The sequence below is a fragment of the Pecten maximus genome, chromosome 13, assembly GCF_902652985.1.
Source record: "Pecten maximus chromosome 13, xPecMax1.1, whole genome shotgun sequence".
Lineage (NCBI taxonomy): Eukaryota > Metazoa > Mollusca > Bivalvia > Pectinida > Pectinidae > Pecten > Pecten maximus.
In genome coordinates, this window is record NC_047027.1 from 32,033,332 (window position 1) to 32,051,675 (window position 18,344).

General features: G+C 38.4%; 1 protein-coding gene across 1 annotated transcript; it reads left to right on the plus strand.

Annotated features, from left to right (window-relative positions):
• Window positions 1-17,289, plus strand: LOC117340246. The gene is made up of 16 exons (XM_033902008.1): window positions 1-93; window positions 4,235-4,325; window positions 4,821-4,939; window positions 6,226-6,393; window positions 9,048-9,180; window positions 9,862-9,980; window positions 10,568-10,720; window positions 11,137-11,463; window positions 12,035-12,114; window positions 12,461-12,677; window positions 12,812-13,243; window positions 13,570-13,836; window positions 13,936-14,262; window positions 15,165-15,536; window positions 15,730-16,053; window positions 16,442-17,289. The coding sequence occupies exons 1-16, from the start codon at window positions 15-17 to the stop codon at window positions 16,450-16,452; spliced, it is 3,219 nt and encodes a 1,072-aa protein (XP_033757899.1). The 5' UTR covers window positions 1-14; the 3' UTR covers window positions 16,453-17,289.
• Window positions 17,290-18,344: the final 1,055 nt, after the last annotated feature.

Sequence of the window (18,344 nt, forward strand, 5' to 3'; positions counted from 1 at the left end):
TCATCGCTTTGGTCATGTTTCCTCCACACGGGATAATGTCCACGCTTTTCTTCGTTATTACCATGACCTCGGTGATGTTTGGGTCATCTGAGGGTAAGTGACGTTTTGGTAAATTGAAGATATAATTATTGAATTTTGAGATTTATTGTTCTCCATATTTTCTATTTCACTTACTTTGGGGTTTCCCTCTCAAAAATTGTTTGTAGACGTTACAAGTTCTGTAATAATGCTATTCCTGCGCTTAAATTCGGATTACATTTTTTTCGCGAAATGTGTAATTAGCTACTATCGTGATGGGAATAAAATCATGAAAATATAAATATAAATTGGAAATGAAATTAACAGAGAAAGATAACGTCAGTTACAAACCTTTCGCAAAAATACCAACAGATAAAAAAAAAATAGAATATGGCATTGACAAACTGCAATATTTGACAGGTGGATGTTCCTTTGTGATGTTTATATAGTAGTATTACCTCTGTATTAGGACATCTGTACAATCTGGTTGCTTGTGACGTCATAATTACATTACACCATTTGATAGAAATAGACCATAATATATGTAGATTTTGTCGAAGAAAATAGTTTGTAAGTCCAGTAGAATATCTGATTATTCACTGTCGGGACATCCCTGTTCGCCACCTGAAAATAAAGAACGGGGTAAACCAGCAATAAAAAAGTAAATGAAGCTGTTGGAGATTATATTTTCCTGAAAGTGTCGCACAGATAAATGTTATACATTTATGTTTTATATCGTGTAGCTATAACTTTAGTTATATCGTATTTATTCAATGTAATAAACAAAATATAATAAGGCACAAGTTACTCAGAACTCTGCCAAAATTGAGTTGTAGATTTTATCATATCTACAATAGTATACACTGTCATGGAGTGAAGTCTTCGTTGGGTATATATCTATAGTGACTAACTGCTTTAGTCGTTTGGAAAATGGTTTCAAGGGTATTATTTTTTTTTAAATCCATCTTAATATAAGACTGCGCGTTATCTAAAACCGAACATGAAGGTAAAACATGATTTTTGTTACTGAAAAATATACTTTCGGGACATCCGAATTGCAAATTTGGGTTAAGCATTGATGTCAATTGTCAAAACATTTTTTGCAAATAATATGAATCCTCGTAGCAGTCCGTGAGGGTCTGAGGCCGTGTTTTTTTTTGTTTTTGGTTGTTGTTTTTTTTTGTGGTTGTGTGTTTTTATTTTTAATTATTAATAGTTTTCGGAAGGTCCTACAAGAATGGATATACATTGTAAATTATGTGTCCCCTCCCGCGGGACTGAGAGAAATAGGTCTATTGACTGTTTGAAACAATATATAAATAGTGCCCTTGTCTGAGGGGAATATGGAGGATTGTTTCCCGGAGGGAACATTATCTTCCCGAGCCGATAGGCGAGGGAAGATAATGTTCTCGAGGGGAAATTCGAAATCGAGGGGCAATTCTCCATATTCCCCTCAGACAAGGGCACTATTTATTTTATTATACCGAATAGATATCAATTTATCGATATCCTCCTCAAATATTGAGGCAAACCTCTTGGACGTCTGCTCCATGTTTACAAGTTGTCTGTGTCACTGTTGCGTTTGTAAGAATTGTCTCCCTTCTCAATGTTCGGGATTTTCCGTAAGAAACAATCGTGCGTTTTCGGGCGGAGCGGGGAACATTGCAATATCCCACGGCAATGTTGACCGCTGTTTCTGACACTGCATATTGTTTCAGGTATGTGATTAGGAATTGACCAATTATAAGGCGAGAATCTTACATAAGGTATAATAATACAATATGAAGACCTGCATAGGGAAAAAAATCAGATACTTTTCACAAAAAAATAACAAATTCATTCACGATCTGTATGTTGTTCCGTTTGGGCCAAATTTTCAATATCGCTCCTTCGCTCCTTCCACCTAAACGCGGGGGAGCGAAAGAGCGAATACACGATGGCGAAGGAATGAAGGGGCGATATTGGAAAATTTGCCAAAACCGAACACCATACGATGTGGGATATTCACACCGTACATCTGTAGATGTAATATGACCAGTCACGATGTGAGATATTCATACCGTACATCTGTAGATGTAATATGACGAGTCACGATGTGAGATATTCACACCGTACATCTGTAGATGTAATATGACGAGTGACGATGTGGGATATTCACACCCTACATCTGTAGATGTAATATGATGAGCCACGATGTGAGATATTCACACCGTACATTTGTAGATGTAATATGACCAGTCACGATGTGAGATATTCATACCGTACATCTGTAGATGTAATATGACCAGTCACGATGTGAGATATTCATACCGTACATCTGTAGATGTAATATGACGAGTCACGATGTGAGATATTCACACCGTACATCTGTAGATGTAATATGATGAGTCACGATGTGAGATATTCATACCGTACATCTGTAGATGTAATATGACGAGTCACGATGTGAGATATTCACACCGTACATCTGTAGATGTAATATGACGAGTCACGATGTGAGATATTCATACCGTACATCTGTAGATGTAATATGACGAGTCACGATGTGAGATATTCATACCGTACATCTGTAGATGTAATATGACGAGTCACGATGTGAGATATTCATACCGTACATCTGTAGATGTAATATGACGAGTGACGATGTGGGATATTCACACCCTACATCTGTAGATGTAATATGATGAGCCACGATGTAAGATATTCACACCGTACATCTGTAGATGTAATATGACGAGTGACGATGTGGGATATTCATACCGTACATCTGTAGATGTAATATGATGAGCCACGATGTGAGATATTCACACCGTACATCTGTAGATGTAATATGACGAGTGACGATGTGAGATATTCACACCGTACATCTGTAGATGTAATATGACGAGTCACGATGTGAGATATTCACACCGTACATCTGTAGATGTAATATGACGAGTCACGATGTGAGATATTCACACGGTACATTTGTAGATGTAATATGACGAGTCACGATGTGAGATATTCATACCGTACATCTGTAGATGTAATATGACCAGTCACGATGTGAGATATTCACACCGTACATCTGTAGATGTAATATGACCAGTCACGATGTGAGATATTCACACCGTACATCTGTAGATGTAATATGACGAGTCACGATGTGGGATAGTCATACCGTACATCTGTAGATGTAATATGACCAGTCACGATGTGAGATATTCACACCGTACATCTGTAGATGTAATATGACCAGTCACGATGTGAGATATTCACACCGTACATCTGTAGATGTAATATGACCAGTCACGATGTGGGATATTCACACCGTACATCTGTAGATGTAATATGACCAGTCACGATGTGAGATATTCACACCGTACATCTGTAGATGTAATATGACGAGTCACGATGTGAGATATTCATACCGTACATTTGTAGATGTAATATGACCAGTCACGATGTGGGATATTCACACCGTACATCTGTAGATGTAATATGACCAGTCACGATGTGAGATATTCCCACCGTACATCTGTAGATGTAATATGACCAGTCACGATGTGAGATATTCACACCGTACATCTGTAGATGTAATATGACCAGTCACGATGTGGGATATTCACACCGTACATCTGTAGATGTAATATGACCAGTCACGATGTGAGATATTCACACCGTACATCTGTAGATGTAATATGACGAGTCACGATGTGAGATATTCACACCGTACATCTGTAGATGTAATATGACGAGTCACGATGTGAGATATTCACACCGTACATTTGTAGATGTAATATGATGAGTCACGATGTGGGATATTCACACCGTACATCTGTAGATGTAATATGACGAGCCACGTTGTGAGATATTCCCACCGTACATCTGTAGATGTAATATGACCAGTCACGATGTGAGATATTCACACCGTACATCTGTAGATGTAATATGACCAGTCACGATGTGGGATATTCACACCGTACATCTGTAGATTTAATATGACGAGCCACGATGTGAGATATTCATACCGTACATCTGTAGATGTAATATGACGAGTCACGATGTGAGATATTCATACCGTACATCTGTAGATGTAATATGACGAGTGACGATGTGGGAAATTCAAAACTCAGACTATGTTCATTCAGAGTATATTTGCATTTTCTATGATATGTTCCATTGAGTATTGCGATGAATCGCTGTATCATTTTCTGAACTATAATTTTAATTTCAGGAATCGTTTCCTCGGATATTTGCCCAGGAAGGCCGAATTTTGTGAAATCATCACCATTCTACACAAATGTTGAAATCTACCGATCGATCGGGTAAATATATAGCTAGAACACACATATATCATAGTTTTGGAAGATAATAAAGAAATGAAAATTCTATGTATATGTGATGTATATTTCCTCTAACATATCATAGTATAGTATTGATTATAAAATGATTTTTCTCTAACTTCCAGATTAGTTGAAAAAGTGTCACGTGATTCACGATAAAAGGCATATTGAAAACAAAGTTGGTAAAAGACGCTGGGTTACATGAGTGTTTCTAAAAATAGAAAAAAATGACTTACTTACCTTTGTTATTTTCCAACAAGATCAAATATATAGCATTCAATTCAACACCATGTATACCGAAGCAAAAGATTATTAGTTATGATAGATATGAAAATGTTTGATTAAGGTCGGTATACCGCTGTTTGTTGTTTTTTTTTGTATTTGTTTTTGTTAAATATTCCTATAAAGAGGAGATTTAGTCAACGAGGTTCTCTGTAATGTAAGGGACGACCCTGTCTTCTAATCCACTGTTTACAGTCCAGGCCAAAATTGCACCTGGGTGATCGAACGTGATGGCTGTGACAGCGGTGGTATCGAAGTGGAGATACGAAGATGGGATAGCATGCGGGACGGCGATGTAGTTTATGTTTACGATGGTAATGTATGTTATGTATTAAGGGGATTATATTTCGAATAACGATAATTATTTCCATAGATTTTGTAATCATTTCTGTTCTAGAACGAAAGCCTCGATTTGCTTGACAATCAAAGACAGACGAAATGTTTTCCCGCTACAACGGTAGCTTTACATTTAGATAGGGAAGGTATTGCATACTAAGGTGAAGCTGGGTCAATGTTGTTTCTAGTATCTGTACTTTGTCCTCCTGGCAAGCCCTCGGGAAATATGAGAGCTGAGGGTAAAAAACCTTCATATTACCATGCATTCAGGGCCATAAATTGTTATAATACCGAAAAAGAAATGAAATAATATTTTTATCACAAACCCCTGTGATCCCGGTCGCTCAATTGATACGATTCCAAGTGAAGGTGTTATTGATAGTTTCTTTTGGAAACAATTGGAATCAGTTGGCATGTACATTTGCTGATATTTTCGTGTTCTGGGCAATCTTGTTTTGCAGAATTTTATCTTTTCTGCTTCTTCGACTGCAAGAAAACGCTTGCGTTTCTGTTTGTCTGCCATTTGTAAATAACTGGAAGGGAGACAACTCCTCGCAACAGAATGTGTCTGTTTCATATTTAATTGCATTTTTGTATCTTATTGCACTGATGTACTGTAAAAAAAAATTTTTGGGGGGGGGGGGCGGGGGGGGGAGGGGGGGCACCTCCGTGTCAAGATTACCCTGGGGGGGAGGGGGGGGGGGGGGGGGGGGGGGTACCTCCGTGTCAAGATGACCCTAAGCCGTCGTCGCCCGCCGTGCGTAAATTTTTACTTTCAAAACTCTAAAACTGTTTTCAACCAGATTTGGGAGAGCAATCAGCTGATTGTACAGTTCGGAATGGCATTGTGATTATTTTTTTAATTAAAAACTTACGACTAATAATTATATTGTAACTTGCCAATTACATTTTAACCTGATCGCCTTAGAGAACTTCAGTGAAAACAATATTCACACGAATCCATGTAAAACGCGTATGATCTTATATATACCCTCACAAAAACATATTCTATTCTTTATTCATATAACTACATTACGGGTAATGGAAAAAATGTATCTTTCTTTCACCTTGAATTATTGATAACTGGAACGCAATTGTTCTCGGTACGGCAATAACGACAATAATGGCGGAATACAGTCGTCAATATTTCCATAATTACAGTTAGGACATTGTATATATGAAAACCGTACATATTTTATTCACGTCATGATTGTAGTTAATTACGATTTTTAAAAATATTTATACTTCCTTCATAATGCTTCAGGGCCATCATCAATGTACCCTCCTATTTTGGAATACGGCCAGCGATACAACCAGGCCCGTTTTGAACCCAAGAGGTCGTCTGGAAGATTTCTAACAATAGTCTTCCTTTTCAAGTATGATCACTACAACAGGAGACATTTCAAACTACGTTACCGTAATACACCCAAAGGTAAGCTGTCCCGTATGTCTATATTACCGTAATACACCCAAAGGTAATCTGTCCCGTATGTCTACGTTAACGTAATACACCCAAAGGTAAGCTGTCCTGTATGTCTACATTACCATAATACACCCAAAGGTAAGCTGTCCCGTATGTCTATGTTACCGTAATACACCAAAAGGTAAGCTGTCCCGTATGTCTATATTACCGTAATACACCCAAAGGTAAGCTGTCCCGTATGTCTATGTTACCGTAATACACCAAAAGGTAAGCTGTCCCGTAATCTGTACAATACCGTAATACACCCAAATGTAAGCTCTCCCGTATGTTAACGTTACCGTAATACACCAAAAGGTAATCTGGCCCGTATGTCTATGTTACCGTAATACACCCAAAGGTAAGCTGTCCCGTAATCTGTACAATACCGTAATATACCCAAAAGAAAGCTGTCCCGTAATCTGTACATTACCGTAATACACCCAAAGGTAAGCTGTCCCGTATGTCTATATTACCGTAATACACCCAAAGGTAATCTGTCCCGTATGTCTACGTTAACGTAATACACCCAAAGGTAAGCTGTCCTGTATGTCTACATTACCGTAATACACCCAAAGGTAAGCTGTCCCGTATGTCTATGTTACCGTAATACACCCAAAGGTAAGCTGTCCCGTATGTCTACGTTACCGTAATACACCCAAAGGTAAGCTGTCCCGTATGTCTATGTTACCGTAATACACCAAAAGGTAAGCTGTCCCGTATGTCTATATTACCGTAATACACCCAAAGGTAAGCTGTCCCGTATGTCTATGTTACCGTAATACACCAAAAGGTAAGCTGTCCCGTATGTCTATATTACCGTAATACACCCAAAGGTAAGCTGTCCCGTATGTCTATGTTACCGTAATACACCAAAAGGTAAGCTGTCCCGTAATCTGTACAATACCGTAATACACCCAAATGTAAGCTCTCCCGTATGTTAACGTTACCGTAATACACCAAAAGGTAATCTGGCCCGTATGTCTATGTTACCGTAATACACCCAAAGGTAAGCTGTCCCGTAATCTGTACAATACCGTAATATACCCAAAAGAAAGCTGTCCCGTAATCTGTACATTACCGTAATACACCCAAAGGTAAGCTGTCCCGTATGTCTATATTACCGTAATACACCCAAAGGTAATCTGTCCCGTATGTCTACGTTACCGTAATACACCAAAAGGTAAGCTGTCCCGTATGTCTATATTACCGTAATACACCCAAAGGTAAGCTGTCCGTATGTCTATGTTACCGTAATACACCAAAAGGTAAGCTGTCCCGTAATCTGTACAATACCGTAATACACCCAAATGTAAGCTCTCCCGTATGTTAACGTTACCGTAATACACCAAAAGGTAATCTGGCCCGTATGTCTATGTTACCGTAATACACCCAAAGGTAAGCTGTCCCGTAATCTGTACAATACCGTAATATACCCAAAAGAAAGCTGTCCCGTAATCTGTACATTACCGTAATACACCCAAAGGTAAGCTGTCCCGTAATCTGTACATTACCGTAATACACCCAAAGGTAAGCTGTCCCGTATGTCTATGTTACCGTAATATACCCAAAAGAAAGCTGTCCCGTAATCTGTACATTACCGTAATACACCCAAAAGAAAGCTGTCCCGTATGTCTATGTTACCGTATTACACCCAAAGGTAAGCTGTCCCGTTATCCGTACATTACCGTAATACACCCAAAGGTAAGCTGTCCCGTATGTCTACATTACCGTAATACACCCAAAGGTAAGCTGTCCCGTATGTCTATGTTACCGTAATACACCAAAAGGTAAGCTGTCCCGTATGTCTATATTACCGTAATACACCCAAAGGTAAGCTGTCCCGTATGTCTATGTTACCGTAATACACCAAAAGGTAAGCTGTCCCGTAATCTGTACAATACCGTAATACACCCAAATGTAAGCTGTCCCGTATGTTAACCTTACCGTAATACACCAAAAGGTAATCTGGCCCGTATGTCTATGTTACCGTAATACACCCAAAGGTAAGCTGTCCCGTAATCTGTACAATACCGTAATATACCCAAAAGAAAGCTGTCCCGTAATCTGTACATTACCGTAATACACCCAAAGGTAAGCTGTCCCGTATGTCTATGTTACCGTAATACACCAAAGGTAAGCTGTCCCGTATGTTAACGTTACCGTAATACTCCCAAAGGTAAGCTGTCCTGTATGTCTATATTACCGTAATACACCCAAAGGTAAGCTGTCCTGTATATCTACGTAACCGTAATACACCCAAGAGTAAGCTGTCCCGTATGTCTACGTTACCCTAATACACCCAAAGGTAAGCTGTCCCGTATGTCTACGTTACCGTAATACACCCAAAGGTAAGCTGTCCCGTATGTCTTTATTACCGTAATACACCCAAAGGTAAGCTGTCCCGTATGTCTATATTACCGTAATACACCCAAAGGTAAGCTGTCCCGTATGTCTACGTCACCGTAATACACATAGAGTTAAGCTGACTGTCCCGTACGACCTTAATTATTTGCATTATTGGTGATTGTGTGATGCACAATATCAAAAGAAAAGAAAAACACATCTGCAGATTAATAATTTGCTAAATAATGTCTATTGTTTATCTGTTGTTGTTTCTCATGTAGATTTGTCACCGTCCCTGTCGGGATATAAGGGACCAGAGAACACAGTATCGGATACGTGCGGGGAGGAGATATTGTTGGCCCACCAAAAACCGAACGCCATTACATCGCCCGGATACCCACGGGAGTACGGCAAGTAAGCGCCGAAGTGAATTCAAGATGTCATAACGTAATAAAATTTTATAATTTAGACACAGTAACATAGCCTTCTTTAGGTGGTTCATCGATAATTATCCGTGGTAATTGAGACCTTAAGCAACCGACCAATGACATTCCCAGTCAATGACTTTTCCAGCCGGAGCTGCCATTTCGGCGCTAATAACTTACACACGACAATTCTAGCGTTGCCCTACCAGTACTCATTTACAGCTGAGTCGACTGGAACAAGAATACAACACAGCCTCTTACACACTATACAATGCTCCGCCTTTTTATTTTGTTTATTAATCAGATTAGGAAACATTATTTATTAAATTTTATATGTTGGTGTTATTCAGACACATTTCCATACCATGGATGACATTGTGTGTGTTTAACAAGCAGTGTACTCAATGTCGGCGTTGAAGCATCTTAACATATTTTTGTTTGCTGCTTTGTTTAGTTCACTGTCGGCGTTGAAGCATACTTGGTTATTTTTGTTCACTTCTTTGTTTAGTTCACTGTCGGCGTTGAAGCATAATTGATTTTGTTTGTTCACTTCTTTGTTTAGTTCACTGTCGGCGTTGAAGCATACTTGGTTATTTTTGTTCACTTCTTTGTTTAGTTCACTGTCGGCGTTGAAGCATACTTGATTTTGTTTGTTCACTTCTTTGTTTAGTTCACTGGACTGTAAGTGGACCGTGACGTCCGATAAACCCTGTAACGATGACGTCATACAAGTTACTATTCACACGCTGTCACTAGAAGAGACGTACGATCACCTTGTCATCTACGATGGTAACTTTTACTTCCTTATTATTTTACCTATTAACACATTTTTCTATAATTTCCACCTGTCAAAGATAAAAATAGTTCAAAATATCTTACAGTGAGATCAATAGGTTTTTTTTTAGACTGGCCACATTTTTTGACAATTTTTCCAGTTCTGTCAATTAAAGATCTTATTTACCTTGTTAAGTGGTGAAAATACCTATATTATTATAATACGTCTTGATAGAAATTCATCTTAGACATGAACTTTGACAGCCGGAGCAGTACCTAGCACACTCCCCTACCATCTTTTCTTACATATGGTTTTATGCATGGCGATTACAAGCATTGCCATTTTAGATCGTCTGTCATTACAGATACATAGTAAGAATTAAAAAAACAGACCAATAATTTACATTTAGATCTCACGACACCTTGATAACATAAAGCTTACGCCCGTATTCATTATCAGAATATGGCGGTGTTCAGCTTGCATCCGGGTATTTTTGACGAATATAATAAACCATCATCTAATGCTAACAATGAAATGTCAGAATTTTAAAATAAGTTCTAACTTAACTCCTTATCACGTGATCAACTGTATTACTCCACAGGTGACACAGAACGGCACCCTGTGTTGAACAAATTGTCAGGGACTGCAGAACCACAAGTCATCGTGGCGTCCGGAACCTCTATTGTTATTGAGTTTAAGACGGACGACACAGCATCCGGGCGAGGCTTTTATCTGTCTTACATCCGGGGAAAAGGTATTAATTAAATAAATCAACTTATACAAATAAACCGTAGAAAAAGAGTCATGGTCGCCTTTCTTAATAATACTTCAACTCGAGCATTATTTACGTTGTGAATTCATAGCATAAAATGCGGAATAGATTCTGATTAAAAAAAATAATCAGTTCAAGTGAACCGTCGTTGATATGTTTGACTTGATACTTCCTCTTAAAATCTTCTCCACGTCTGTTTTCTGCCAATCAAAGGAGACGTTACAAGCAGCCACGTAACTTTTTATGATAATTTAATTTTAGTTGATATAGATACAACGTAATTGATCAAAGTAGTTCATATTGTTTCTTATACAATACGTGGAAAACATTTAATTGCTACTCTAAACAGATCTCATAGGACGATATTTTATTTTAGAGTTTCATGTTTGTGTTTTAAGCGACACCATTACTCTCAGAATCAGTCGTCGTTAAAAGGACGGAACACACTGTCGAGATGTCTGTGGATTTCATATCGAGTACCCCACATCGCGCGGTGTATTGGAGCAAAAATGATGTCATCATTCAACAGGACGATAAACACACATTCACCGTGACCCCGGCAAAGGTCAGTGTTGAGTCGGAACCTGGGGTCAAAGTGGATGGGTTCACAGCCTCGCTCCTGATTGATGGAACAGAATCACGTGACGCTGGCATGTACAAAATGGCCGTGGCTAACGAGCACGGCATTAGTGAGCGTACACTTTACGTCAAGAGAGGACATTCGGGTAAGATAAATGATGTAATACTGTCAGATACAATTCCCTTGGACTGGCCGAATAGTTTACCCAGATTTCATTTTGTTGATATCATTTTCATTGTAACGAGGTGGTCCTGTGTTGAAAAATGTAAACCCCTTCACAATAATGAATAGGCCCCGGATGTTAGATACTGTAGAACCATACAAGGATGAACGACATAAACATTTGTCTGTGTCCGTGGGATGAATGACCTTGGTTTTTTATCTTCGTTGGATATTATTCCGAAAACTCCATACCGTTCAGCGTATGGAAGTTAAATGACCTCATCATACACGTTCAATAATCATCCAGACACAATCACTGTCATTCAGGTCAAGGTCAGCGTTGTGTTGGCACTGTAATAAAAGACAGAAGAGAACAGAAAAAAATAGAAAATGCTGAATTAGATAAAAGAACCCGAATTAACCAGAGACTCTTTCCATTAAAAAGGCCATGAATTGATCGATTTCGTTGAAGAATAAAGTAAGCGGAGCTCAGTTTGACTAAACACCTCGATTACTAATGATTATTAATTAATATTGTCAATGATATTTTTCAGTAACGATGTTACCACATTATGAAGCGTTTCCCAGGAATGCTACAATCACGGTGACCTTTTCTTCGGATCCAGATTTTAAGGTAAAGTACGGGGTCTTATTTATCCTATAATTGGTTATGGTTTTATCCCCTCGGAACTTGTCGGATATCATAGATGTATGAGTATGTAAAGAACACTTGGTGTCGTTAACTAATCGTTTTAATTACTTTCCAAAGAAAAAAACATTTCAAACATTGATATAACCGAGATGTTCAGTCAGATTTAGCTCCGCTTATTTTGTGACTACTAACCGAGGTGTTCATTCAAACTGAGCTTCGCTTAATTATTGAATATTTGTTTGATACAACGGATTATTAAATATTCAATTGAATTGGTATTTGTGAAGTTATCAATTTGTTTAAAAATAAATCTGTTTCACTGTGGTAGATTGAATGGTACAAGAAACAACGATTCCTTACCCCCGGCAGTGATGTTCGTGTCACGACAGAACTGGTAGGAGAGGGAGAGGACGGCAATGCTATTTATAGGTCCGTGCTGTATCCCGAGTCCCCGAAACAAATCCACTACGGGGACTACAAGTTTATCATCAGGAAAGACATTGGAACAGTGGAGACACACATTCTCATGGATTTTCCCGAGACAGGTAAATAAAAGATATGTTTTCCCTTATTATCCAAAAGGTTAATAGTACTACTCGAATGAGTAGCTAAAGCCTGAAATAAAAAGCATTTTCTGGTCAAAGAGACGGTAAGTCATTAACTTTATCTTACATTGTAGAACTACCCAAGTTGTTAGTTACACCATCCCCAGTAGAGATGAGGAATCGAAGCCTGATTCTTACGGTGAACTTTGACTCCAATATCGCGTATCCAACGGTAAGTTGGTACCACGGTGATGTTCCGCTGAGGACTTCAGACAGATACCACCTCGAATTGAGATGGAAGGGGATTTCCTCGGACTTGGTCGCACATGGATATCCATCTGTCCTACCGTCAACGCCGTTCAAACTTGTTACAAGTAGTAATTCAAGTTACAGCTATATGTACCCGTCCATCGGCGGGGATAGATCGTCGACCCAGCCTAACGCTAACTATACAGCTGTGTTGACTATATCAGATGTAAAACCAGCGGACTTTGGAATCTACCGTGTTATATTGGAGAATGACGCCGGAGCCACACACCACGTGATCGAAGTGACAGCCCCGGAAGGTATGAGATGTAGCACATGTAACAGGGTGATAGGCGTATCCCCTTCTGATGTGGTATACAATGAGTTGTTACTCGTTCAATTTCAATTTATATCTCGGAAAATTCAAAGAAAACTGTTCTTAAAATAAAGTACTATCCTTATAGCCTATATTAAATCTCACTAAATTTTTAGATCCCCTAATTTGTTCGCAATTGCACTTGAGATCTGAGATTTCTTCGCAGATTACAAAAAAAGGGATCTGTAATCATGTGACGGGATTATGTGAGTAGATAATTTTATGTTATACACTTTGTATGTTATCAGACAATACTTTCTACTCTTGTAGTTTTTCCTTACGTCACATGTGATCAGGCGGACACCATCCAACTTGCGTGCAACGTCACTTCCTGTTCTGGAGTTACTCTATCCTGGATCCATTCTGTTGACGATGACGTCGTCAGAAATCTGTCAGGTCACCAAGATGGGTCAATCAACACACTCACTATCCCTGTGTGCATGCACTCGGACGCAGGCATATACACGTGCGTTGCTGAAGAAGGAACCGGAAGTGATGTAACAATTCAACATAACATGGCCATAGTCACGGTTAAAGGTATGACTCGCTATGCCATTGACAAAATAAATATAGACGATTAAATCATCAGCGAGTATACGTGATCTTATCTGATGTCATGTTTCGTTTATTTTCTAGCTGTACCAGTGATTCTTGAAACAACTGTGAACATCACAAGCGACCGTTTGCATATTGAACTACCGTTCTACTCATACCCCCCTCATCACCGAGTCACGTGGCACAGAAACGGTGGCCAGATCAGTCCATCTCATAGAATCACCATAGGGACCGAACAACATGACGTGAACCTACCAATGCATGGAAAGACATGTAGACAGGTTGGTCATGTGACTTCAGTAGAAGTGCCCGCGCCAGTAGACGAAGATTTTGGGACATATAAGATAACGATCTCAAATAAAATGGGAACCTCCGAGCACATCATCGAAGTTCAAAATCCAAAATACAGTATGTATTCCTTCTATACCCACATTGAATCATTACCTTATATGTTGATAAACATATCCGCAATGTTATTAGTTCACAAAAATAAGATAGTTATTGTTATCTCAATTAGGATATCGTCCTGGATTTAACTGATGTTGTAATGAAACAGTTAAAACTGACACAGCCCTCAATTTGTCTCTCAACACTTCTAGATAAATTCATTAAAATTAAGTACAATTGATTTGAAAGTTGAAAAATATCATTTCATTTTGATAACGTGTTATTCTATTGATTGTATAGACTTCCGGTAGTGTATGTGAAATAGTGAAAGATCTTTTTAAAATGGCATTTTGCAAAACTATATTTTTTTTCGTAAGTTATAACTTTTGGTAGACTGTTCATACCAGCAGTGTGTTTTGCATTTCTGTGTTTTGAAATACGTCACCCACTAACCTTCTCCATAACATTGATGAGGTGTGGTAATGTTTTGTAAATATTTTGAATCGCCTCTTTCTTCAATATGATGTATTTCGGTTTGTATACTTTATACATGTTAACCAGGTAGAATAAGGTGTCAATACATGTTTGGGAGAAGTATTTTTATAGAAGTCTGCACGTGACATTATCTGGATATGACCTCAATTTTTATGTTCTTTATTCCTCTGCTGTCCTTCATTTAAATTTGATTCAAAGTAATCTTCTGTTTCATTCGCAAGTCGGCATTCTCGTGTTGCTGAAATATTGCTTTCTATTCACACAGACATTTGACACCTGCAGCAGAGGTTCCGTAATATAGAAAAAAAATGTATTTGGTTGGTTTTATTCAGGAAGCATAATTTTGAAACACTTATGACCTTACAAATGCATGTGTTCTTGATTGATATGTAATCAGCCCGCTGACCAATCGCCTGTTACTATTTCAGTCAATCCTGTAGCGTCTAGTGACGTCAACGTTTCCTATGATGGCGGTTCTGCTGTACTCAGAGTGACGTTCACAACATACTACCCAGAATTCAATGTGAAGTGGTACTTCAAGGGCGAGGAGATTCGAGAAAACCACCGTGTCAACAAATACGAAATCCAGACTGATAACTCAACTCATTCCCTCAGTCCGATTCCAGCCGTCCCTAATTCCTTCGGGGTCCCTGTTACAGTGGTTCGGAGAAAACTCTGGAAATCCTCCGTCCTGACTGTCACGTGTGTATCAGAGAAGGATTATGGGAAGTATGACGTCCTGGTTTCAAACAAGGCGGGAAAAGCTGTGATTCCGGTGAAGTTGACAAAACACGGTCAAGGTATGATGAAAGATTATTCCATGAGTTCGGGGCAAGAATGGGGGTTAAGGTACTTGGTATAATGGGTGTAGTTCTAGTTATATCAGTGGTTATATATAGCGTATGAGAATGTTGTTCAGACAACCTTTGTTCAGACAGGCTTTTGTAAGTTTGTGTTATAAAAAAATCAAATCGATCCAAATATTTTCCACAGGTGTTCCTGCCATGGTCGGAGATATTGTAACCACCGTCATCAATTCCACGAGAGAGATATCTGCTAAATTTCATTCCGTGCCAAGATATCGGCTCATCAAATGGTTCAAGGATGATAGGGAGATTACCAATGATACATCGAAATATGTCATCGTAAACAAGGACGTCGACATTGAGATCTCGTCTAGTGAAGAGTCGATGAAGGAAACTGGAACCATAACGAGGCTGCGCGTGACATCACCTGAGGAGGACGACTACGGTCTCTACAGGGTACAGATATATAACGACGTAGGAATGATTGACGGATCAGCGACACTTGATGAAGGTGAATCTCATTTAAATCGTGGAACCTACTTTTGAATGTATACATATTCAATACGCCTCCGTTCAAAGTACCCACAGTCAATAAACCTACGTCCTAAAGTACTCACAGAAAATAAACCTCCGTCCCAATATATGTATAGTAGGTAAACATCTGTTCTAAATACTTATGAAAAATAAACTTCCGTCCCAAATTATAACTATGCGATCAACCTCCGTCTCAAAGTATTCATTGTCAATAAACATCCGTTCCCAAGTATGCATATTCACTTACATTGTAAACCCGTTCAAAAGTCATTACGATTGGCGATAACCCCTTTGAGGTCAAAACGATTGAAAATTGATTAAATTGATATACAATTGACTGATGGATTTTCTTATTTATTTTGCAGATTGCAAGTGAGGTGAAGACACATTGTGACATTGATCCTAATTTCACGGATTTGTCTACTGTAATGGAATCCTTGGCGTTCACTTTGAAATATGAACACTTAAAATAGCATAATATATCTCATACATTACCGATATAATGTTACAGATAAGCATTATTTTGAAATGTAACCAAATTCATTATTAGACATTGAGCTTTCCTGCTCACTATATTACACTGTCCGTAAGGCAGTGTAAAAATGTTAAAGGTGCTTCATTGTCGACAGACATAGACTGATTATCATTGGCGCCTATCAATTTATATCTGATATCAACACTAACAAATACAGACGTTATACCAGGGTCTAGTAATGGTCGCTTATCAAACCGGAAGTTGTACACTAAATATAGAGACGGAACACGATAGATTTGTTGAAATTATGGAGGACGTCAATAACTTGTAACATTTGTTATTGCATTGTTATTCACATATGTCACGTGACGTGCACGTTGATATGTCACCAACAGATATCTCGTGACTCGTGATATTTTACGATACTTTCCTGAATGAGACTAGCGTGTATTCTGTATACATGGTAAACAGAAAATGATTACTGATGGTTTGTGTATTTCTATCTAGAAGTATCTAGTAATCCCAATAGTCAATGTAAAGTCTCCTTTAGGAACTGCCTGTACGATACATGTTTAAATGTAAGTATTTTGTATAATAAATATTAAGTTTGTGTATTTCTATTTAGAAGTGTCAAGTAGTTCCAATATAAACATTGTTCAATGTTGCGACTCGTTTAGGATTTCCCCGCGCGATTCAGTTTTAAATGTGTATTTTTAAAATAAATATCAAGCATCATGACATGACTCTGCGTTATAATTATTTCGAGGGAACATGATATTTTCTGTCAGTACAGACACGAGTTATCCATCTTGATACGTACATCTTTTATAAAGTCATCATATATATATATATTGAGAGGATTTCATTGTTGAGTCTCAAAATGAAGACATACCCTTATCTTATGATTTTAAATACTAATTCTAAACAGTTAATATGTAGTATTTTATATTTCAAAAAATGTTACCGTATAGCAGTACAAAAAGTTCGCAAATTTCATTTAAAACAAAATATTCTAATTATAACGAATCAAAATTTCGCGATCTCGGCGAAGGGGATATGTAGTTTTCGCGAATATTCCTACCGATAATTAACCATTATATATATGAGATTCCTGGTCAAATGTTCTGTATCCAGTGTCCTATAATTCAACGGGTTAAATTTTCGCGACCGACTCGATGTCCATCTGATCGACACAAAATGAACGTTCACAACTAGGGAACAATCGGTCCTTTTTATCACATTTCAGTCCCATAAAATATGAGAAATGGCAATTAAAGCAAACTTAAGTTGTGAAAATCCAAGATTACTAGATGTCAGCCATTCGATCAGATTCACAATAAAATTACAAATCTACAAATAGAATTTGAGGAGGACCTCCATATGAAATCTGACAAATTATCAATAATGGACCTCAACGTCGCCTCGCAAGCAGGACATCTACATCCCTGGAGACGGATGGACATCATCGGCCTGTTTCTGTAAGTTAATGTGTTTAACTTTCTGGTCCTTTATCGCTCCCGCCGTATCAACCTCCCTGTCAGTTTCAGCTTTTCAATCAACTATGCAGTCAGCGCCCGATGAGGTTTTTTTCCGGAAAAGTACTACGTCCATCGACTGACCTGTTATTAGCTGGCCTTTTAGCAGTTATTCTCTCAGCCATTGCCTATGGTCGCTGGAATCATATCGGAGGAATTTGTACCTAGCCGAGTGAAAAGGTACTGCGTATCCGACTAGGACTGGTTAGTGATGTAATAGACCGAAAGTGAACAGAAACGAAACCTTAATTCTAACTA